The sequence below is a fragment of the Hydra vulgaris genome, chromosome 01 (genome assembly GCF_038396675.1).
Source record: "Hydra vulgaris chromosome 01, alternate assembly HydraT2T_AEP".
NCBI lineage: Eukaryota > Metazoa > Cnidaria > Hydrozoa > Anthoathecata > Hydridae > Hydra > Hydra vulgaris.
This window is the reverse complement of record NC_088920.1, coordinates 50,799,081-50,825,223: the sequence shown is the minus strand read 5'-3', so window position 1 is coordinate 50,825,223 and position 26,143 is coordinate 50,799,081. Positions and strand designations below refer to the sequence as shown.

General features: G+C 27.8%; 1 protein-coding gene across 2 annotated transcripts in view; it reads left to right on the top strand.

Moving 5' to 3' along the window:
- Positions 1–7,084: 7,084 nt before the first annotated feature.
- Positions 7,085–26,143, top strand: part of LOC100214577 (DISP complex protein LRCH3) — a 57,041-nt gene continuing 37,982 nt past the window's right edge. For both annotated transcript variants that reach the window (XM_065788503.1, XM_065788502.1), the window contains exons 1-5: positions 7,085–7,279; positions 7,353–7,494; positions 8,735–8,861; positions 14,658–14,763; positions 20,265–20,404. In XM_065788503.1, the coding sequence (XP_065644575.1) occupies positions 7,147–7,279; positions 7,353–7,494; positions 8,735–8,861; positions 14,658–14,763; positions 20,265–20,404 (648 nt within the window). In that variant the 5' untranslated portion in view covers positions 7,085–7,146. The remainder of the gene's footprint in view (positions 7,280–7,352; positions 7,495–8,734; positions 8,862–14,657; positions 14,764–20,264; positions 20,405–26,143) is intronic.

Here is a 26,143-nt window from a genome sequence, read left to right as displayed (position 1 = left end):
ACTATTGTTGTGCAGCTCAGACAATAAGCTTGCTGGGTTGTAAGAATACCTAAATATTGTAAATCTTGAATTTGAATCCCAGGCCATTGTTTTTAAAATCAGCTGCAAAGACTCGCAAAATATACAATGCCTAAAATAGGAGAACTGCATAGTGGGCCAGAATTCACTTTTACTGGACAAAACTAATAACTCGTCATTTAAAAAAATTTAAGAACCATTTTTGTACTGTTTACTAATTTGAGGATTGCGGTTTTAATGGCAACATTAGTTTTACTTTTAGTTGCTATGGATACCTAAATTACTTAGCAACCGCAACACTTTACAAATATTAATGAAAAAAATAAAATTGGAAAAATAATAACTTCATTGGATTACTCCCATAATTACCACAATGAGTATTTTTATACTACAAATGTAGTACTATGGATTTTTTATTTGGTTGATAGTGACACCTGAAATGCCTGGTAACGGTTCATTTTGCAAAGTTACTAGCTTAAGTAACTTTTCTAAAAACACCAATGTCCTAAACTAGACCAATTTTAATGTGGCAGTCTGATTAAAAATGATTTTATGTATTTAAAAATTTAAAACGCATTCCCAATTACTAACTTTAAGCATTTTTATTCTGTTCCAGGGCTCTATTTTATATTTTATGAAACTACTACATAATCCATATAAAAAGGTACCTAAAGCTTAAACTTTTTGTTTATATAATAATATAGAAATTTTGATTTAAATTATTTTACGAATTAAAACTCATATATTTTGATAATTTTAAAACAAATTTAGCTTCTTTTTCTTGACCATCTTAGCACAAACTACAACCTGATGCAAACAGTAGTTTTTAAGATGAATATGATGCAACTAATGGCGTCAATCTTCTTTTCTTTGTTTTACTACCTAAAATATCAAAATTCACTAAGGGCCTGTCAGATACTACAATTGGTTAAGATCAGAGTTTTCTTTATCAATGGAAGCAGTTAGTAGAATTTTCTTATTATCAATTACAAATTGTACTAATATTGGTTCATTTTGTAACCATTGGTTGTTATTTTCTTCTAAACGAATTTTAGAGTTTCTGCATATATACCTTTTTCAAAGATACTTTATGAAATTAGACAGGTTGTTATTAGTTAAGTTTATGCCATTTACAACTGTATTCAAAATATTCGGATTAGCTAAGTTCAAGTTTTCTTGTATTATATATAAACAAATATCAATATTTTTCATGTTTTAACTATATAAAAATATGAATTTCATTTATAAAATCTTATAAATAGGTATTTTAAGATGTGTTAATCATAAAACAAGTTTGTAACACTTATCTAGTCTTGCTGAGACCCAATTATTGCATAAACATTTAGAATAATATACATATAATGTTTTGGACTCATAAAATCGGATACATCATTTTGGTTTATATTGATAATATACATATTGAACTATGTATTTCAAGTCTCAAATTACTGGACAGCTTTGGACCGTTAAAGTATTCGACAATATAAGTGAAATTTTAACTAAAAAAGGTACTTCAAATACGCCATCATTTGAAATCATTTTATTTGACATAACTTACGTGCTAAATAGTGTTGTAATAGCTCATTTGAGAGATAATAATTTATTTTATTGAATTATCCAATAAAAAAAAAAAAAGATTTTAAAACTAACATCTGTTCCATGCTTATTAGTAACACAAAAAATATTTTCAAATTAAAAAAAAATTTGGAAAATTTTTATTAAAAAAAATTAGCTTTTTATTCTACAACTTAGAAGCATACGCCATGATGATTATACAAAAATATTTACATTTTATAAAAGCCGAATGTTTAAAATGGTATATAATAATGTAATTTTTGAAAATGTATTTTTTTTACTTTAGTTCACCACCTGGCACACCACCACACTGTGGACTGTGATGGAAAATGACATCAAGGCAGCCTTGAGGTTGGTGACACCAGTGACCACCGGTTTGAACTCCGTCTATGATGTGTTAAAATTCCTATTAACCAAAGAACGTAACATTCTATAAGTTTTGTTGTATGTATATCAATATAACAATCTAAATTATCTATAAGATTTACATTTGAGCAATGTTTCCATTCTTTTATGCATCCCTATTACAAGCTACCAGTTGTTAGCAACATACTTCCTTCTACCTTGCATTGTAAGAATTGCCCCAACAATACTATTACTAAATACACGTTGTAGCTCCTATAGATGATTTGCTGGTAGATGATCCATCAATTGTTGAGCACGTAAAAATTTTATTTTTTTACAATTGTTGCATTTTTATTCTACTTCTCGTTCTCGTATAAGCCAATATCGTTTTGATAACTTGGTAGCAGTTAATTTGTTCCTAGTACACAATTTCCTTTGTCATGGTAATGTTTAACAATTAGTTTTGTAACTGTATGACCTTGACTATTACCTATAAATCTATGTATCCATTTTTGAGAGCATCCAACGTGAGAATTTGTTTATATCAATTGGTTTATTTCAATAAATAATGCAAAATTTACCAATACAACATTCTTCAGATAAGAAATTGTAGCCATTTCTTATCTGAAGATTTTAGAAAAATTGGTCCAGGCCACCACTCAGTATTGTTTGTTAACTCATTTGCTGATGTTCAACTTGTTCGTAAATCCGCTAAAATATCCTTTATTGGTGTGTTCCTCCATTATTTTAATTCAGTCTTTGATTGAATGTGTCTAACGTTGTTGGCAACCAATGGTTTCAACTTTTGACTTTGATTTCTGATTATCCTTAAAACCGTAACACCAAAAAGTCACACCATAAATTACGTTACGTTACACAATACGTTTACATAAATTAGGATAATTTTTATCGTTTTTAAAAATGGAAATGAGTTTTAGTTGTTTTCATAGATCATGTCCAATTTTTGCAGTCTTTTCGTCAAAATTACTTATTTTATTTTCAATTGTATGGATCTTAACCTTGGTTAAATCCATATTCTCGTTATCATTGGCTTCTTCATTACTTTCAGACTCGTCGTTCCATATATGAGGTAACCATTGATAACATTGTCGATCTTCCGCCACCAGTTTAACTTTTCAATCATCTTTTGTTGTTTTAAGTAAGATTTTTTTCGTTCCATTGCGCGGTATCCAATTATTTACGTGAGCTCGCCGTTTATTTTTTTAATTTTTTCATTGAGTTTGCCTACATTTTATTTTTATTCTTGAAATGCGTATTTACTTAACAAACTAACAATTACTTCAATAACTTTGTTTTTTGTCTTTGTTAATTGATTAATAAATTTCGTCTCAGAGACGATGAACCCAAGTGTAAAAACTCGTTTTTAAACATGGGTTCATCGTCTCTGAGAAGCTGAATAATTTGATGTTTATTTCGCATAAACGTAGACTTTAAAGTCATTTTCTTCCTGTTTAATGCTGACACTTCATTTTAAACTGTTTAATGATCTTCGATTTGTTGATTTCTTTTTTAATATTTTTTTTTTTTTTTTTTTACCATAATTACGTTGCAAAGAAACTACCCTTTGCTATCAAATTTTGATCCGATGGCGATTAAAAAATAATACCAATTACGTATAACCACCTTATTTAAAGATCTTTTTTAACCATTTACATGCGATTGACTTTTAAGTCGATACAAACAAGCATATTATTTATAAACAACTCTATTTATACAAAATGGTAAACAGTTAAATAAGTAATTTAGAGTATTTTATGGTTAAAATAAATTAATAACTACCTGGTTCTTTTTAATTGCGGAACAGAATGACAGGAGTTACCACAAGTAATTTGCGTATAGCGTAAAATAACACAAGTATAATCTCTTCTTATCATACGCTTAACTATATCATAGTTTGTATGATCACTTGAACCTAAAATTAATGCGAGAGATTTAATTTAACGGAGCCAAAATCACATGTAAAAATAGAAATTTTGGTTGCATACACAAAACTAGAGATTTTTCACTCAAATTGAACTTTTGGTTGGTTTCAAAAGATCACTTTTAGTAACATTCATTACAACCGAATACATTTGAGTGCGGAGTCTAGGCAGCTGTCTTTGCATTGGTAATGCATACAAAGATATGGCAATGCATACAAAGAAAAGAATGACACAGACCTTCAAAACCAAAACAATGCGACTTCATTGTATTTAATGATTAGGAAAAATAAATTATTAGTCTTTTTTTAAAAACCGTCTCACTTAAAAGTGTACTCAACTACTAAAACACGTTTGAGATTTATTATGGTTAACTTACTTATAAGAATAAAATAGCAGAAGGCCCTAGAATAATAGAAACAATATAAAATTCTGCTCCGGAGCCCACCATAGCTATTAACACATCTTTGTTTAGATCATAGTTAGCGTTTAAGCATGCTATTTTATGTTATACAGTGGAGTATTTTTTTTTCAATGATCCGCATAATTTTTTTTATAAAGGGTCGCAATGAAGACCTTGTGGCGGAGCCCAGAATTTGTAGTTACACTACTGATGTTATATAAACAGAGTACCAAATGAGATATTAACACGTTATACTAAAAACATTTTTGTGTAGACTCAAAATCAAAGCAATTCAATTTAATTAGCTATACGTAAATGCAAAGTTTGTTGATGCCATTTTTTACTAAAACTCTGCGCCGTGTTTATAATGTCAATTTTAGAATTGAGTTTCATGAGCATTTTTTGTTACATTTCTTTATATATACAGTGGCTTGCCATATTATTAGACGTTGTAAATATGATTTTCGTGGACAATTTTTTATTATTTAGGGACATTTTTAAATGTCCCTAAATTATAACAAAAGGATAAATAAAAATCAATTTTTCAAGAACAAATACTTATATTTAGCAGATAATAATAGAAAATAATTTTAAAAAATCATGAAAGAATTAAATGCTAATATTTTGTATGACATCCCTTTGCTGAAATTACGCTTTGTATGCACCGTGACATACTCAAAATACACTTTTTAACCGCTGTTTGCAACTCATCACTGTGGTTCCACAAATGTATTAGTTTTTCAATCAACTTCTGCTTCATATTTATTGCACTTTTAGCTATTTCCCGCTTAAGCAGTTCCCATACATTCTTAATCGGATTTAAATCCGGAGAATTTCCTGGCCAATCCAAGACACCAATGTCTTTTTCTTTCAGAAATTTTGTAATGGTTTTAGCTTTGTGACATGGTGCCCCATCATGCATAAAAATGTATTTTTTTCATTTGGGAACCATTGTGCTAACTGTGGTATTAGTCTTTCATTTAGAATTTCCTTATAATGATCTTGTCTCATTGTCCCTTTCATTGCAGCCTTCCAGTACCTCGAAAATTAATTACCGACCACACCATGACAGATGTAGGATGCTTTACGGTTGGCACAATGCAACCTGAGTGAAGTTTTTCCCCCACTCTTCTTCTAACAAAGCTAGATTTGTCACACATGACCTGAAAATGCATGGTAAGAATGACAATAAAAGAAATGAGCAATGTTGCTATTAATGAATATTGTTGCCATCAATAACATCTTTGGCAACATTCCCAAAGTAAAAAATAAGGAAAGAGAAAAAGATTGAGGAAGGAGCAAAGGTGTTTTTTTAGTTTTTTTCCCTAAGACTAATATCATGGCAAGCCACTATATATATATATATATATATATATATATATATATATATATATATATATATATATATATATATATATATATATATATATATATATATATATATATATATATATATGTATATATATATATATATATATATATATATATATATATATATATATATATATATATATATATATATATATACATATATAACTTTTTTTTGGCTTTAGTCGATACTCCCCCCCCCCCCCCTCCTTTAAGTTTTTTTTGGGACGGCCCTGTATATATATATATATATATATATATATATATATATATATATATATATATATATATATATATATATATATATATATATATATATATATATATATATATGTAATTTACACACTGAAAAAAAAGTTGTAAGCGCACCTTGTTTTTTTTAAGAGTCCCAGTCCCGGTTTTTTTTTTCTTACGGAAATCCTGATTGTGTGATTGCGGAATTTCACGGTTCCGATGATACTTATTAACCAGTTGTTGAAGTTTAAGCTTCTGATTTTTGTTGAAACTTTTTAAAATTATAGAAAAATTTGTTTTTAAAAAAATTTTGCTTGCAATTTTTGAGAAAATTGTTCAAATTAATTAATTTTATCGACTCCTGTTTTGTTTAAGCGTTATAATATTAAATAGTGCAACGCATAAATATAATCAAATATTATATTTGGTTTTTAAATCTACTTAAATATTAGTTTCATACTATTTTATAAGTAAGCATTATTTGTAACTCCACCGACCAATTTGTACAGTACTAATGGTATGGTAGTAATAATATAAAAATTTTTTTTTCAGAAAAATTAGTAAAATAAACTCATATAATAGATTGTAATTGTGTGTGTGTGTGTGTGTGTGTGTGTGTGTGTGTGTGTGTGTGTGTGTGTGTGTGTGTGTGCGTGTGATTTTAAGTAGATTTAAGCACCCGCCTAATGTAATAAATCCAAAAATATAATACCAAAAATATAATATCCTTTGGGAAATGTTTATTCATGAACTCAGCTTTAAAAGATTAGTATTATCTACCAAATAATTACTACTCTTTTTATGATCTCCAAACACATATATTTAAATCCAAACTAAAAAACATTTTATTGAATCCTGGAAAATGTAAACAATAGCTGTGTTATAAAAAATGCATGAAAGAAATATTTTATGTCTGTCTTAATAAGAGTGATATAACATTTTTTTTTACTTTTTTTTATTCTGTTTGTTTGTCTATAGTCGCTCTCCATGATTTAGCTCTGCTATAAGAGAGTGAACTATCCAGTTTATAGAGTATTTTAGGATTTTGATTTAAACAAACAAAGCCAATATATTATATCTATTTTTCTGGTAAACATATTGTTGTTGTTGTTGTTGTTGTTGGTCTTACTGTTGTTGTTATTGTTGTTGTTGCGTGTGTATGTTTATTTATATATATATTTTAGAAGAAAATGACTTATTATTTTTTAATTAAGTTTTGTTAGGTTATAAAATGCAAAAAAAAGATAAAAATTTTAAAAAGTCATGAGTAGAATCTCTTTGGAACGATGTTTTGAGGATGCAGTAGATAAAGGAGAGTTGTTTATACAGCAAAAAAATCTGAAATCTTTTCCAATATATGTAGATGATTATGATCTTGCAGATGTCACTCGTGTTGGTATAATTTTTTTTTATCTTAAGAAATATGTATTATTTGTAATGAGAAGTCTACTAGTGTATTTTCTTTAAAGATATATCAAGGAACAAGTTTTCTGAACTCCCACAAGAGATTTTATCTTTTACTATGATGGAAAAGTTAATATGTTCAAATAACATGCTAAAATCTTTGCCTGATGTTAGTCATCTCAATGCCCTATCTTATTTAGATATAAGGTACATTTTAAAGTAATTTTTTTATTTATTGATTTAAAATAATTTATATTTTAAAAAACTCTTCAATATTTCAATCTATTAAAATTTAAGAAATTAAAAAAAAAAAGAAAAACTTTTATTTCTTTTTTTTGTTAATACTTATATTGTTTTTTATTCCAACCATCCACCCCCTCATCCCCAACTCTTGGTATTACTGTATTTATATTTAAAGCAAATTAGTTTTATTAATTTCCTTAAAAATTATTTTTTTAATTTATTGCTTCTTTTACTAATCTTGTTCTTTACTTTTTTTTTTAAAAAAAAAAAGCACATGAAAAAGTGCTGTAAAACCAAACGAGTGTCACAGACCATGTTACAAGTGGCAAGGGCAAATCAAAATTAATTTAAAAGATATTTATAATCAAAATAAAAGCTAAAGTTTATTATATTAGTATTTGAAAATAACTATAAGATAGTAATTTATAAAGCTTTCAAATATGATACTCATAGCTGACCTATACATCTAACGCAGACTGTTACTTTAATATCTTTGGTATTGTAACCTGGAATATTTACATCTAAATTGCTTTAAAACTTTGTATACAAATTTTGGTCACTAGTTTAAGTTTCTCATTTTTTTTAATTATGATTTTTTCTTTCTTTAATAAGATTGCCTTTTAAGTTTTTGCATTTGATTTCCACAGAAGCTATTTTTGATTTCCATAGAAATTATTTGTTTTGCTCTTGCTTCAGTTTATAATATAATTTTTTTCATTTTAAGAGAGAATTTTGAAGTAGTATCTATCATTTTATTTTTATTTCCTTTTTTTTTCTTCTGTTGTTGTTATTTATGTCTATAAGTTTCTGGGATTCTGGATTCTTTTTAACAATTTATGCAGTTCAGTAGCTTACCAAAAAAAATATATATATAGTCATTGTCACATTGTTTGATTGTATTATTACGAGTACGCTTAGCTAAAAACTTATTTCCTTCACATCATGAATGGGATGGAGATTTTGAGGGGTTTTTAGGGTTTTTAAAATCCTTAAGTTTTAAGTATCAGTTTTTATGAACATTATTTTGTTAAGTCTTTGTTCTTTCAATTTTTAGTCATATTATAAATTATTTTTTTAAAATTTTGATTGAAAAAGCAAAAAATTGTGGGAAAGTGTCCAATTTAGAAAACCATCTAACAAGCCTGGAAAATGTTTTTTTTTTAAAGTTATTTTCATTATTAAAGTTTTTTTTTTTTTTTCATAGTCAGAATCATCTTCAAAGTCTTCCAGCTCACATCTGTTCATTACCGCTAAAGATATTAAAAGCTAGCTACAACAAATTAACAGGTCTTCCCACTCAAATAGGACTTCTTTCAAAGTTGCAATCTCTAGTTAGTAATTTATATATTTTAAATGTCTTATTTTTGTATTGCCTTTTATAAAGGTTTTTTATTTGATATTTAATTTATTATTTTATTTCTATTTATTCCCTAGATAATATATTGTAATATATCATAATATAAGCATTGTAATGACAATGATGAATAATGTAGCTCTTATGGTATTGTTATACTGACTACTATGTGTGATCCTTATTATGTTCCGAATAGTAACACACACAACTTGTTTGTCTGTGCAGTGGTCTTGCTTGTTTTCACAGTGGTCTCATTTGTCTGCAAATGAATAAATAAATAATAACTGTAAAATCTTTAACTAAATATAAACATTGGCTGATGAAATAATGGTGATTTAGCATTTTAGTGATAATCTGAAAAAACAACAAAGCAACTTAGACATAATATCTTGATAATGGTTTAAGAATTTTTTATAAAGTTTGGAACCCTAAAAATCACGCATGGAACATTGCATCTGTTGCATTAATTATTTTGAAAATAATGCAATTTGTAATCACCAATTTTATTTAAATGACATCTATGTATATATTACCTATACAAAGTATGGTAGCTATGGGTTGCTTCATTATAGAATAAATTATTCTTTTAATGGAGTCGCGCACGAAACAGAAAAAAGAAAAAAAAGTAATAAATGAACCCTGTTTTCTCTGAAAATGTATCAGTGACGGGTGATTTGTTTTTTAAAGATAATAATATAAGCATTTTTAAAGATTATAACAAAGTTACAGCATTCTACGATGTATCTTTGCTCCACAATAGTAGTTAAACCAAAATCAGGCACAGACAAAAAAAAGTAACTAACGGAACATGCAAACATTAGTCATTTTTGGATTTTATTTTTGGAAATAAATCAATTGCGACTATCATAAATAACATATATATCAGTACTAATTATTTTAAATACACATTTGATTAAAAAACAATATTTTAATGTGTTATATTAAAGATAAATAATGTTTATATATTTAATATATTATATTAAAGATAAGAAAGATATAATATCAAATTTTTAACAATAAGTTTAGTTATAACATTTCGGCTCGATAATGTGCCCACGGTTATCAAAGTGTGGTTGCTGTAATAATGGTTTTAACTTACACGAGTCATGCCAGGAGTGGTTGTCTACAGATGGATATATAATTATGGTATTTTTTCACTTGCAATGCTCACAAAATCTTCCAAACTGTGACAATATCATTTTTTCAGATTTTACTGTTGTCTAAACCATTCTTTTTATTTCTCCTCCTATGCCATCAACTGTCCTCTTTCCATGTGATGTTGCAAAAAATGACCAATGAATCTCGACAAGATCAGATGATAATTTGTACAGATTATTCATGGCTGTCATGACATAAGAGTTTTTGAATTGTGATGAAGGGCCATCAGTGAAAAAGTGTAATTTACAAATATTTTGATAAGGACTTAATAATTGTTTGATAATGAACAAGATGGTATATTTATCATGAAGTAAACAATTGGATACAATGGCATAGGAGGTATTGTGTATTGTTCTTATTCATGTGTATCTTTCTTACTCCAAACTGCAGCAGTGAATACTGTTAGTTGCTGATGAACCCAGTAAGCGAATTGAATTTCACTTTGCTCCATTATGGTGTAATTTTCACTGAAATCCATCTGATTTTAGAAAAATTAAAAATATGGATGAATAGTTAGTTTATAAATATAACAAAAAGGTTAATACGAAATTATTAAGTTTTGTTAATAAAAGTAAATAAAATTACAATTTTACTTACTTGTATAATCAATTCATTATCTGATACATTTTGGCGACATAAACAAAAATATACACTTTGTTGTTGCTTTAGTAATATGCACCCCTCTAACAAAGATGTTAGTGGTTGTTCAACTTTCTGCGCGTTTTCTGAGGACCATTGGTCAAAAACAAAGAGCTGTTTGTTGGAATCATCACCAAATGAATCTATTACATTAGAAACATATTCATCAAGCTTTGCCAACCCACAGTTAGCTTTACATTCCATAAACATGTAAGATTGGTTGTTTTGATTACACACAGATCTGTCAACTATGTCTGACATAATATTACATTTTTTTTGAAGGGCATTCAATAACAACCTGAAATTTTCATGGTATATGCAAAGGCAAATATCGTGGGGAAGATCGTTTACTAGCTTGACATAGAATGGTTGCAGATCATAAAACCTAGATTTACCCACTTTTAAATTAATATGCTCACTTTTAAAAAGTGAATATGCTTCTCCTATGGTCATCAGCATGTGACAAATTTGTTTCTAAAAGAAAACAAAAATTGTTTATAAAAACTAAAAACCTTATAAATGAAATGCGATTTCTACATATAAATGATGTCTCATACCTTCTCTTTTGTTTTCTTATTAAAAGCAACATCTTTGCATCCTGGAGCCATTCTACTGATATCTTCTCGCAAATAAAAATCAAGAACTTTAAAAATCAAGAATCTAACTAAATTATACTCAAACTAATTAACCAGCAAATATGCGACTTAAGCATTATAAAGCTAAAGAAACTAATTATCACGCACAGATGAATATTTGTCCATGCATGATATGTCTGCGTGATGCAAAAAAACAATACTAAAATGTCATGGAAGAAAAAAAATACTTTTGCCATTCAATTCAGTAACCTAAACATACGTAAAGTAAAAAAAATCGCTTTCATTGAAACTTTTTAACACTTCTTTTTATAAAAATATTTTTATTTTAAGATACCTCCAAGATACGTAGTTGCAATTTATGATAATGAAATATTAAAAGACATCATTACCTTTAAGAATAAAAAAAAACTGGGTCATGATATCAACTTTAAATATCATAATCACATGTAATAAGAATTTTGTTTTTTGTCTTAAAAATTTTATTTATTTATTGCAAAGTTTGAATAATTAAAACACTTGTCTTCTATAATTTTTCTTTTGGATCAAAATATCGCCTATCTTCTTTTGAATTCCATCTTCCAAATTAAAAAAATATTCATTTTAAAATTTCATTTTTTTTGACTCACTAGAATGGAAATGCCCTAATTTTTGCTCTTCAAAAAAAGCACTCGCTTGAGGAGTGTCACCGAAATCCTTGGGGAAAAGTTTTATTATAAATCATCACTTAATGTTAAGTCAACTGAATAAAACTAGACTTATGTTTTGGCTCTAAGCTAAGCAAAACTTAGTTTTAAGTTTTAAGTTTCTTTAAATCTTGACAGATTGCTGACACTTGCTAAACTTATGACATGATTTTGTTGCGAGTGTCGAAATTAATCTTTTTTTGGTCAAAACAAATTTTTACCTGATCCATTGTGATGCATGAATCTGATTTTAATACTGAGCTTGCTTACATTTTTAGTAATCCCTAAACACAAAATTCATCATAAAAACATACAATTTAGTTTTTATATTTAATGAAATATCTTTTCTATTATTTTTTTCAGAATAATATCAAATACATTAGTAATTTTATAATCTAGTAATCAAGGTTCTTTTTTTACATAGTTTTTAATATAATTGTTTATAATGATTATATTGTTTTTGAACTAATAGGAATAAAATGATGATACTGAATGTTCTACTAATTATCTTTTTTATAATCGAGTTTGAGTTTGGTAAATTTTTTCCTTTGAAAATAACTTAAAATAGATTCCATTTATCTTGGCTTTACAAAAGGAGTATATTAAATTAACATTTATAGTCTGCTGATTAGTTGCTTGTTTTAAATTTTTTTTGGCATACTAATATTTTAACAGTCTCACCTATACCATTACAAGAGGATTTACCATGATAAATCCCCCTGTGATGGGATGTGATCCCCCTTATCTAGAAGCAAAGAATACCCGAACCTTTAAATCAAAGTCAAACCATCAGCCTTTAAATCAAAGTCTTTGCTGTGATGAAAGTTTTTAAATTTTGCTGCCACAGCTCATCAGAAAAGTACACATAACACATAAGGTAATTTTATTTGATATATCTATTTATATCTTTACATAAAAACACAGCCATCAGAAAAGTACACATAACACATTGGGTAGATATATATACTTATATATTACTTTGATATATATTTTTATATCTTTTTGAATATTGTAAAAATAAATACTGTATCACAATCAACATTGTCTTAAAAGTAGCATAAACATTTTTATCTGAGAAGTATTTTCTCTTGAAAATAAAGTAAAATTGTAAAAAGCAAGTTTCGAGTTTTGCTCCAATGATAACTTCAACTTAACAACATTGATAATTTTCACCAAATTATTTTGGTGATGTATGCATACTCATTGAAAATACCTGATGCATAGTAATACACCACTCCATTAGTAATACACCACTCAATACAGCTCCAGAGCACAAAACATTGACAAAATGACCTTGACATTAAGATTAAGTAAAACTTTTTAGACACATTGGTTTTTCTTGATAATAACAAAATCTTTTTTTTTCCTAGCATCATACTTGGAAACTCATCACTTCGATAAAAGTTCATCACTTATTTGACTGTTTCTGGTGAAATAGGGTTTCCAATTTTTTTTTTGCTTGCAATAATAACAAGTTACTCAGACACTTTAATGTAGTGAACAAGATACTCAGATACTTCAAAGTAGTTTGATACCTTTTTATATGTTCATGAATCTTCTGCCAGTGTGAACATTTGCACCTTATGGCAATAAGGTTCCAAATTGCAAAAGATTCCTTGAACCACTATCAAGATATTATATATTATATATAGGTTGCTTCGATATCTCCTCGTATCTAAAATTCAGCATTTAATTTTTTGGTTCATGTGGATACATTAATTATATATTCATAGTATTTTACACAGTAACTACACCAATTTTTGCTACATGGCCATTATGAATATCACCCAGGAGGAAGTTAAAAGCATCCTTAATAGGTTCTCATTTGCTTTGATGCAGTAGTTCTCCCAAAATCTAAAATATTTAAATTAACTTGTGATTGGTCATTCAATTTAAACTTGCTATTGTTCAATCATTCAAGTCAGGTCAGGATTTGAGTTATCATGCTTAGCCTGCTCCTGGTAATATGTAATCTATTACAACCGCTGCTAATATTGTTATGATGATTTGCTCATCATACTGAATAGCTTTGCTTTAGTACTACTGATCCTGCTGGCTCTAAAGCTCAAAATTTTGGTCTTTCTAAATCTTTTACTCAGATGGTTAAAATTTATGTGCTAGTGTGATTGAAATTTGTGTAGAAGTGTGTGTATAGAAACCCACAAGCAAAAACCATTGGTTTTTGCTTGTGGGCTTTATCAAGTTTTAGAACTTTATAAAAATTTAAAATTTAAAAAACTTTTATATTTTAAATATGAGTTTGTACCAAAATTATTTTTGCAATTAAACTTTCTTTTAAAGTTTTTTAATTTTGTTTAATGTTTGTTATATTTATTAAACTATTTGATTCAAAAATCTTTTAGCCTAATAAAAATGCAGTTGATAAATCAATGTTTAAGTTTACCATGTTAAATTAAATTTTTAAAAAGAATATATGGTTTCACATGTAATAATATTACTGTAATTTATTACTATGTTAAATGCTACGTAGTATACCTATTGCATGACATTAAATTGGTAATAATTTAGTTTTTCCTCTAAAATTCCAAAACTTGTTAACATCTATAATTGACTATTAGTTTCATATTTACAATTTTTTTTATATTTACATATGAATATATGTGTACTATATATAAACATAAATTTATATCCATTTCAAATTTTTGTTGTTTATTAATTGGTTGTTTATACTAAAAGGATGTTTCATGTAATGAATTAACAAGTTTACCAAGTACAATGGGTGAATTGTCTTCTCTACGTCTACTTAATATCAGAAGAAATCAAATAACAGCCTTACCTGATGGTTCGTAAATTTTTTTTATAATAGATTTTTTTGTATTTTTGTGTAAGTGAAAATAAAAAAAAAGTTTTCAAAATAAAAACTTTTATATTAAATTAGAATATAATATTTCATCATACGTAGTAAGCGACCGGGGCTATGGTCGCGGCCAGGTTTGATAACACATAGCCGCGACCGGGGCCAGATTTATGACCAGGGCTGCATTAATATTGATAGATCATATAAAAATGTTATTTTTAATTAAAATTTATGATATGAGTTATAATTAAAAACAATACTTTTATAGGATCTATCAATATTAATGCAGCCCTGGTCATAAACCCAGCCAGGGCTGCATTAAAGTTAAGAGATCCTATAAAATATTGTTTTTAAATAAAATTCATGTCATAAATTTTAATTAAAAATAACATTTTTATAGGATCTATCAATATTAATGCAGCCCTGATCATTAACCCGGCCCCAGTCATGGCTATGTGTTATAAAACCTAGCCCCGGCCCTGGCCCCAGTCGCTTACTAATCATACGTATATAAATATATTTGTATATATGTATATATATATACAGGGATGAACCTAGGCCTGTTTTAGTACCGCTGGAGTGGTATGGGCGCCCAAAAATTATTTTATCTTTTAACTTTTCATTTGCTTTGTTATTAAAAATAGAAAAAGTTTCGGTTTTAAATACAGTAGTATATAAATAATTTTCAGTTTATTTTAGCTGCTTTGCTTTTTCTTCAGAACAATAAAATGAATTAAAAAGCAATTGCTTTTTTCACGTAATTATGTGACGTAACTGTCCTTCGGTTACCAACCGAATGTTAGTTAAAAAAATGAATATTGTTACAAAATTTAATTGTAAAAACTTGTTACTAAATTATTATTTGGATAAAACTAAACAAGATAAACACAAATGATAAAAATGATGATTAAAAAATCATCTTCGCGGCACTGGTTTTAACTAGGGAAGAAAGGGGAAGGGGGAAATCTAAAGATCATCCCCCCCCCCTCTAATGTCAGCAAAAAAATAGTTCTATCCCCAAATAAACTCTGAGTTTGTCACACACACACACATATATACATATAATATATATATATATCCTCCAATTGTTAGAGGTTTTTTTGCCGACCTGATGCCAACCGATAAAGGCTGGCAAATTATTGCCAACCTTGTTTTTATAGTTCAGAGTGCTGATATATATATATATATATATATATATATATATATATATATATATATATATATATATATATATATATATATATATATATGTATATATATATATATATATATATATATATACATATATATATATACATATATATATATATATATATATATATACATATATATATGTGTATATATATATATATATACATATATATATATGTATATATATATATATATATATATATATATATATATATATATATATATATATATATATATATATATATATATATACATTCTGAGTAATCTCTTTTGGAACATTATTCAGTAATTTTGTTACTAATTCTTTCAGCTGGTCTTTTGTTTAAATTTTACCAAGATTGTTGTTTAACCCACAAGTTCTCTATGTAATTGAGATCTGGAGTATTGGCAGGCAAAGATATGGTTTTGATGTTGTTTTCTTCAAACAATTGCTTGCAAATTTTAGCAGTATCAAGCTTTACCTTGTTGGAAGATTCCCATGTCTTTTGGGAAAATGTCAATAGAAGGCATTAAATAGTTATCCAATATATCTAAATATCTTAGAGAATTGAGCCTTCCATCAAATAGTTTGAAACAACCGACACCTTCATAGTTCATGCATGCCCAGATGTATATACTACCACTACCATGTTTTGTTCTATACCTAAATAAATTTGGGTCCAATTTTTTACGTGGCTTTCTTTTCAGCATTACTTTTTCTTAAATCAACCTAAACATTTATTTCATATCTGAAAAGAGTGTTGTGCCGCATGCTCATAGACTAAATTTTATGAGCTAAACGCCAGTTTTTTCTTGTTTTCTAATTTTTATCAATAGATATGGTTTTTCGCAAGCAGCTTACCACGTGTAATTGTGTTTTTGTAGTACTCTTCTAATTGTTTGAGCACTAGCTACAACACCAGAAGCTTTTTGTCCTTTTTGACTGAGATCAGTAGATGATAAACTTCTATTTTTTTTCACTATGCGAATAAGTTTATTTCTTTTATTTAAAATGCTAAGCCTTCCAGGACATAGAAGATTTTGAATTGTGTTGTATATTTAATATCAACTGATTATTCTGCTAAAAGTGGCATGTGTCGTGTTTTAATGTTTTGCAGTTTCTCTCATTAAGATTTTCTTCATTTATTACTATGATTTTAATTTTTGTTATATTATCAATAATATTTCCAGTCGATTTGATTGTTTTATTGCTGAAACATTGTAGTTAATTAGATAATCATTTTTCTATTTAATTTTACGCAAAATTTCCAAATGATTATAACAATCTAAATAAAAATTCTCAAATAATTATAAATAGTTTGAAAATAAGTGCAGTTGTAATCATAATCAAATGAAATTTTAAAGGAAGTTTGAAATAATAGAGTGGATTGTTAATTTTTGCCATAGTAATTATTTAAGATTATGAGATATATTTCAAAAAAATTGCAATATAATTAGCACATCGCATAATATTTATATGAATCTATATTTATTTGAAAGAAAATAGGAAGCTCATCAATATACATTTTTTACATCAAAGAAGAGTCGAACAGTTATTGATTTAATATCAAAGTCCAATGATATCAGTAAAAACATGCTGGATTGTTATTAATGGCCAATACTATATATGTCTGTATATATATATATATATATATATATATATATATATATATATATATATATATATATATATATGTATATATATATAGGGGTGTACACTCAGACTTTTGGTCGGTCACCAGAAGGGCAACTGAAAGTCACCAGTTTGTTAATTTTGGTCACCCGCCTACTTTTTTGAGTTGCCCGTTGCTATTTTTTATAAAAAATTTTGCATTCAGCAGAGTTCTTGCATATTCTAGTCATTTTTCATTGTATGGCTAAGTGTAGACTAAAAATAGTTTGCATAAATAAAAGTAAACTATTGATAACATTCACATTTCTACTTTCTGATAAAGTAAATGCCAATATATACGCCATTAAGTGTTTCCCTAGAATTGAAAGCTTATTTTATAAAAATAATAGGCGCTCTTTTTTATAACAACAAAGTATTGAAAGTATTTACAAATACTTTAAAACCCTTGGCTTTTAAAAAGTTGTAATTGTTAAAATCTTATTTGTTACAGGTGCCTGAAATCTATTGATAATTTGAAGTTGTTTTTAAGTATCCCGTTGTAATTAGTTTTAATTTTAAACCGGGCTAAAAATGATTTAAATAATTTAACAAAAGTTATTAATAGAATCTAAATTATGTATTTGAAAAAGATTATATTACCTTCTAATTTATTTCTTTAAACAATCTTATAATTAACATAATCTTTTGTTTGTTCATCACAATTTATTTATTTCAATTTTTACATGTTTAATGTTATATTTAAAAAAAAGATTTTATTTGTTACCAATAAAATATTTGTAAAAATTTTTGTTCATAAATGTATTACATAAAAAGAACTTTACACAATATTGATTTGATAAGAAGGTACCAGGAAAAAATCCCCCTGAAAAAAATCTACCCAAAATAATACCCTGGGAAAAAATTTCTCAGGATTTTTTTTTACAATGCATAAAATAAACAAAATATCAATATAATAGTTGTTTATAATGTAAATATTTTATAAATACATATTATACTACAAGCAAAACCTTAATACATTTTTCATACATCAACTAACAAATAGGTAGAACATACAAGGAGAGTACATACATTGACTGATAAATCGGTAGAACATGTAATGAGTGTCTAACATGTAATGAGTATCTACATGTACTAAGTGTTTTGTTTAGGTAGGAAAACTATCAATTTCAAAAAAGTTTTTTTTGCCTTGAACCAGTTTTTAATTTGCTTTCTGGAGAGATTTATGTTTTACGTAATGAATAAGTTAGACTATTGATTAGTTTGATAAGAAAAAAACTTTTTTAATAAAAATTGTGAAACTATTTCACATTCATTTCATTCAACGTTTTACTATTTTACATTCCTTCAAAACTAAATTCAAATTTTTAAAATCATATTTAATTTAAAGTCTTTTAAAATTAAATTCTTTTTTTATAAAACAATATGTTTCTTTAAAAAATTCTCAGTTACGGTTAAATAGTTTTTTTTATGACCTAATATTTTCTGAATAAATGTTACATAAACAATAGTAAAAGATAATTTAGATATTCAAAAATAAATGTCTATATTTTTATAAAATAATAAAATTTAAAAATAAATGTTGAATGCTTTCAACGTTTACATTTTACAAAAAAATTTTCGCTTAACTGAACACTTTCGACATTTACGAAAAATGCAGGCTGCTTAACGCTTCTTAACAATGCCTGTCAAAGTTTTTTTTTTGGCAAATTTATTTCTATTACTTTATCTCTAAATCCTTAAATAAAATTTGTAAAAAAATAAAAAAATAAAATAATATTTTGTTTAAATGATAAAAGTTTTTAATTTTTTGTTTTGGAAGTATTTTATTAAATACATTTAAATGCTCGTACAATTTTCTTATCTTCAAATTAATAATAAAAACTGCAGAAAACAAACTTTGACACTGACTTTCAAAATATAGCTTTATTATAATTTTAGATTTACTTTTCTTTTTATAGAATTCAAGAATTAAAACAAAATAGAACTGCTGATAAAAATCAATAGTCACCTGAAAGGACTTTATTGCATTAAAGGAATATTTTTAGTCGCCTATCACAAAATTTGGTTGCCTGGTACTGTTAGGAAACCACAAGTGTACACCTCTGATATATATTTGTGTGTATATGTATATATATATATATATATATATATATATATATATATTGTATATGTATATATATACATATACACATATATATAAATGCGATTACAGATATGACTCGGTTAATAAAAATTAAATAAATGTTGAAATATTCCACCGTGTACATTCGGGGTTTCCTAACAGTACCAGGCGACCAAATTTTATATATATATATATATATATATATATATATATAATTTACTTTTAATAGGACAATATTAAATAGCATTTATTTTTTTACTGTAAACATTAATAGTGATTCTGAAATATAAAGATTCACTTTTAAGAAGTTTTAAATAATCAGATTTATAAATGATCTTTCAATTAGTTAATGTAAGAAATGTGATTACAGATATGACTTGGTTAATAAAAATTAAATGTTGAAATATTCCACCATTATCCTCAATAGTCCTTGTAGGTAATACTTAAGTAATGTAATACAATAGCTCCTAGCTTTAATAAAAGATAATTAAAGTTTGTAAAATATTAGTTTTATTTCTTGAACATTGTTGCATATTATTTTTTGATTTTACTTTGTTGCAGAGTTGAGCAAGTTAAAAAATCTTTCTTCTCTCGATTTTTCTTGCAACAAGGTTTCTGTAATACCACCAGCTTTTCGTTTGATTACATCACTTACTTGCCTTGATCTTGCAAGCAACCCTCTAACATCACCACCTGCTCAGGTTTGATTACTAAAGAATTTTTACTTTTTTCTTGTATTTCATTTGTTATTGCATTTTAATGATTATACATTATTATAATGAATAAAAGTTGAAGTATTGTAGTAATTGTTTAATAAATTTTTCATTTATGCTTTATTTTTTGCACACAGATTTTATTTTTAGTATACTGCTTGATTTTTGTAATTTTAATATAGGTTTTGGTTTAGGATAAATAATTTTTTCAAGGCATGTTTATTATTTTTTTAAATAAAATTATAATTTTTATTTTTAGTTATATTTTTATTAATTTAATAAATTTTTTTTTTTTAATTTTGATTCACTCCCAATAAGGCTGCAAGCAACCACTATTAAGTTGGGAGTTACTAGAAAAAAAGAAAATAGAGTTAAAAAGCAAGGAAACAGTTGACAGAAGACTTTAAAAGTTGTAGGTTGTATAAGTCAGGAAAACATAAAGATAGAAGAGAGTTCCAAAGGGTTGAAGTGCGGGGAAAAAAACTAAGCGAATAGAAGTTTTTAGAGCATGCAAGGAGAGATACAGTAAAAGAATGAACTTTGCTAAATGATGACTCAAGCGAGAATGAGTTTTAGTTGATGGAACTAGAGATGATAGCTCCTTTGAGCAGCGACCATGATCTATTTGTAGAAAAGAGAAAGAGATGCAACTTTATGACGATGGAAGAGAGGCTCAAGCTTAACAGATAGAGGGGGTTTAACTGCGTTTACAATGTGTTTTTGGACCTTTTCTTGAAGAGAAAGAGCATCATTAGAAGAACAACCCAAATATGACAACAGTATTCCATGCAGGGATGATTAAGAGATTTGTAGAGGTAAAGAAAATATGGTTAATCAATAAATATGGCTAAAAAATGTTCATGTTTCTTTCCTATTGAAATTGTTTCAATTGAAAAAGAAATAAATAATTTATTTAACTTTATTTAAAATAAAACATTTCTAAATGGGCTTTACTTATTATTAATATTTAATTTTAAAACTTTTATTTGATAACTTTTAATTCATTTTTTACTTTTTTGACAATAACAGCAATAGTTTTAACAAAGTATACGAGTCACAACTAAGTAGATTTTTCAGCTATACTTTTGAATCTTTATTTTTTCGCATGTATCTTCTGTGCTTTATAAGTGCATATTTGTGTTAGTGTGTGTGTGTGTGTGTGTGTGTGTGTATGTGTGTGTGTGTGTGTGTGTGTGTGTGTGTGTGAATGTGTCTGTTATATTAAGTCACTACCAAAACATACTTTTTTTGACTTTAGGATTTGTTTTACACATAATTATAAGACTATAAGTTTTTAATATATAATCGTGCTTTTTTTTTTTTCAATATTTATAAACTCTATTTGTAAACTTTAATATAAATACCGATTTCCAGAAATCTCATAATCTTCACATTATATTTTATTTACTGCAACATTTACAGGTGGGCACATTTATTGAAGCTTTCACCGATGAGCACATAAACCTCATCACCCAATCCCTCCTGAATTTCTCCATTTAATTTCAGCAAAAATGGAAACATTTTATTCAAAAGTGTTATAATTACTTTATTCAATATGGCGCAATGTGGTGCAATGTGGTGGGTAGCCTTTTGTCATTAACTTTTTAAATACAAAGCAAGAAAATGTGAAGGAGGCAAGGTGTTCATTTCACTTTTTAGGCGCGTCTTTTATTTTTATTTTGTTTTATCTTTCTTTATTTTCATTCACCTGAAAATAATTTTCTCTTTCTATTTTGATTTATTATGTAAAATTTTTAAAAGTGTTGTTCTATGATAAACAGCATTTTCTAGAATAAAAGGTATAAAGTAATCATTTTAGATGCATTATGCTTATAAAAAAAATTTGGATTTTATTTGAACTTAAACATTCTTTGATGTCTCTGACACAAGCCTAAAAGACTTTTTTGCTCATTATGAGATATTTGATTAATCAGTATAAATAGGTTTTTAAGAATTTTTCAGAACATTCATTAATTCAAATGAGGAAATAAGAAAAGTAGTTAGAGGTTCCACTTTAGTTAAAAAATATTAACTAAACCAGTATAACTATTCCTGCTATATAACTATTCCTGCTGTTTAACTATTCCTGCTGTTTAACTATTCCTGTTGAATTTAAATTAGTTAAAGTTTGACAAAATTGCTTTTACTTTAATTTTTGGGTTGATTTTTGGCCTTAATTTTCCTGAGTGCTTTATGAACAGAAGTAATCTCTTCTTTTTTTTTTTACTTAACGCCTGTTTTAAGGAAAGCATTATCAGTTACAATAATTTTTAACCTTCTAATACTGTTGTATTTTATTACCTTTGGTGACCATTGTAATTCTTTTTTACATCTACTCCAATGGCTTTAAACAGTGAAAGTTTCTGAACAATCCTTATTACTTATTATAGTTAAAATACATTTTTAAATAGATTTTTTGAAATCAGTCTTTTCTTAGCTTTCTGGTCCTTTAAATACTCTATTTCTTAAGCTGTAAGTTTAAGATATATATATTTAATAACTTAGAAGGTATACTTAAATATAAATTATCAAATAAATAAGCTTATTTCGTTTATTTAAAAAAAAAGGTTTACTCAGTTTATTTAAGATTAAGGTATTTTAGTTAACATTATATTTTACATTTGTGGATATTTAAATACATATTCACCTTGAACCTGTCATCACAGTTTTTCAATAATGAAACTATATCTATAAAGTTGGTGTATTAATCTATAAACTGAGATTAAGTTAAAACTTTTTATAGCTTTCATTATTTATGCATTTGTTTTTTAACCAGCAAACACTTATATATATATATATATATATATATATATATATATATATATATATATATATATATATATATATATATATATATATATATATATATATATATGTTAAAATTTCCATTAAAATTTATATATATATCATATATATATATTCATCTATTAGGCTGGCGCAGATGTATTTTCAATACATTGTTTCCAGTTTAGGGTGTTGAATGCTGGATCTTCTTGACTCAATGCATAATTTTTGCTTATGTCTCTGTTTTTATGACTAGGCAACTAATTATATCATCTCCTAATGAGGGTACAGCTCTAAAACTCAGTTTTATGGTTCTGAGGCCGGCTGGTAGTCAGGTTTCCCGAACTCTGTGGTAGCTCTCAAACAGCTGAAAAATATCAAAGTATTAACATATTGCGCATGAATGTTGTCCCTGTTTGTACTTTTGGTGTGCATGGCGAAGGCCACATTTGGAGCCTTTGTTACAGTTTAGGGTTTATTAATAGTAATGAGGCAATTGCTTGGGCTATTAAGCAGTGTTCTGAGTACTATCCATGCTTTGGGTCAAGTACTTCAATAAATTTAAAAATAAATGAAGTACCAAAAACTATAAAACACAAAAAGCCATCATCATCACCAAGTTCTCTAAACCTATCATTCACTAATATTCGTGGTTTTCGTAACTTTTAGTAACTTTTCTTCTGTTGAGTCTTATCTCTTGCAAAGTTCACCAGACCTACTTGCTCTTTGTGAGACTAATTTGAGTTCGGCTGTCTCATCTTGTGATCTTAGTGTTGATGGTTATCTTCCTTTAATTCCTATAATCACATGCTTGGCCTGGGTATATACATTTGTAAAAATTCCCTCATTTGTCGTGAAACTAGGTTTGAATCCACAGACTATTCTTTCATGTGCTTTTGTTTAGTACCACTTCACTCTATTGCCTTTCTTTTTGCTCTATATTGCTCTCCTTCATCTCAAGACTGTACTCTTTTTGATGTTATTTCTGATCATATTGACCAAGCCCTCTCTCTTTATCCATCAGCTAATATAGTTGTTGTCGGTGACTTTAATGCTCACCACTCTGAATGGCTTGGCTCTAGTGTCAGTGACTCTGCAGGCATTAAAGCCCACAACTTTTGCCTTTCTCAATTCCTAACTCAAATAGTCAACTTTCCGACTCGCTTTCCTGACAACCCGAATCGTTTACCTTCTCTACTCGACTTATGTCTTGTTTCTGATCCTAGTCAGTGCTCAGTTTCTCCACATTCACCCTTAGGTGCTTCTGATCACAGTTTGATCTCTTTAAAACTAATATCTCATTCTTCTTCATCACCTGAATCCCCTTATTATCGTACCTCTTACAACTACAGTAAAGCTGACTGGGATTCTTTCCGTGATTTTCTTCGTGATGGCCCTTGGGTAGAAATCTTTTGTCTTCCTGTCGAAAAATGCGCATCTTACATAACTTTGTGGATTCAGGCTGGTATGGAATCCTTTGTTCCCACTTGACGATTCCAGGTCAAGCCTCATTCTCTTCCATGAATTTCCTCACACTGTGCTTATGCAATTGCCAATCGAAACCGTTACTTCCATATTTATCAGCAAAACAATTCTCCAGAAAACAGACGTCTGTTTATTACTGGTAGAAACCATTGTAAAAAGGTTTTGTCTAACGCCAAAGCCCGCTATTCTCAGGTCATGAAATCTTGTATCTCATCTCAAAAATTGGGCTCTCGCAACTTCTGGAGAATCTTTAATAATATCAATAATAAGGGCAAATCTTTAATTCCACCTCTCTTGTATGGTTTAGACTTTGTCACCTCACCTTAAGACAAAGCTGAATTATTTGCTAAGAACTTTTTATCAATATCATCTCTTAATTCCACTAGTTGCGTTCTACCTGATATTGCCAACAAACAGGTCGATCCATTGCTTGACATTCATATCACTTCAGCATCTGTATCTAAAGTGATTTCCTGCCTAGACTCTTCTACAGCATGTGGCCCGGACAACATACCTGTTATTGTCTTGCAGAAGTGTTCTCTGGAGCTGTCGTCTATACTCTCAAAACTATTTAACAAGTGCTTATCAGAGTTTTGTTTTCCAGCCTGCTGGAAAGCCGCATCTGTTATCCCTATCTTCAAAAATTCTGGAGAGCGATCTGATTTGTCTAACTACCGTCCCATTAGTCTTCTTCCTATCATAAGCAAGGTTTTTGAATCTTTAATTAACAAACACTTAGTTTCTCATCTTGAATCTAATAACTTACTTTCTGACCATCAATATGGATTTTGATCTTCTCGTTCTACAGCTGATTTGCTAACAGTAATAACCGATAGATTTTATCGTGTATTAGATAAAGGTGGAGAGGTTAAGGCCATTGCTCTTGACATCAAAAGCTTTTGATAAAGTTTGGCATGCTGGTCTTCTCCATAAGCTTTCTTCTTATGGTGTATCTGGCAACATCTTTAAGATCATTGAATCCTTCCTTTCCAATCGTGGTATAAAAGTTATCCTCGATGGACAGCACTCTTCTTCATATTTTGTAACTTCAGGGGTTCCTTAAGGTTCTATCCTAGGCCCTATACTCTTTTTAATTTATATTAACGATCTTCCAGGTATTCTCACATCTAAGGTGGCATTGTTTGTTGATGATACTACCATTTATTCTTGTCGTGATAAGAAACCAACACTCTCTGATTGCTTGGGGGGGGGGGGCATTTGAGCTTGAAAAGGATCTCACTTCTGCTACAGCATGGGGCTCACAGTGGCTGGTGAACTTCAATACAGATAAAACTCAATTTTTTTAGCGAATTGTTATCGCAATAAATTAGATCTTCTTATATTTATGAACGGTGATGTACTCGATGAGTCATCTACTCTTCATCTTGTAGGATTAACTTTTACTTCCGATCTTTCTTGGAAACCATATATCAAATCAGTTGCAAAGTTAGCTTCTGC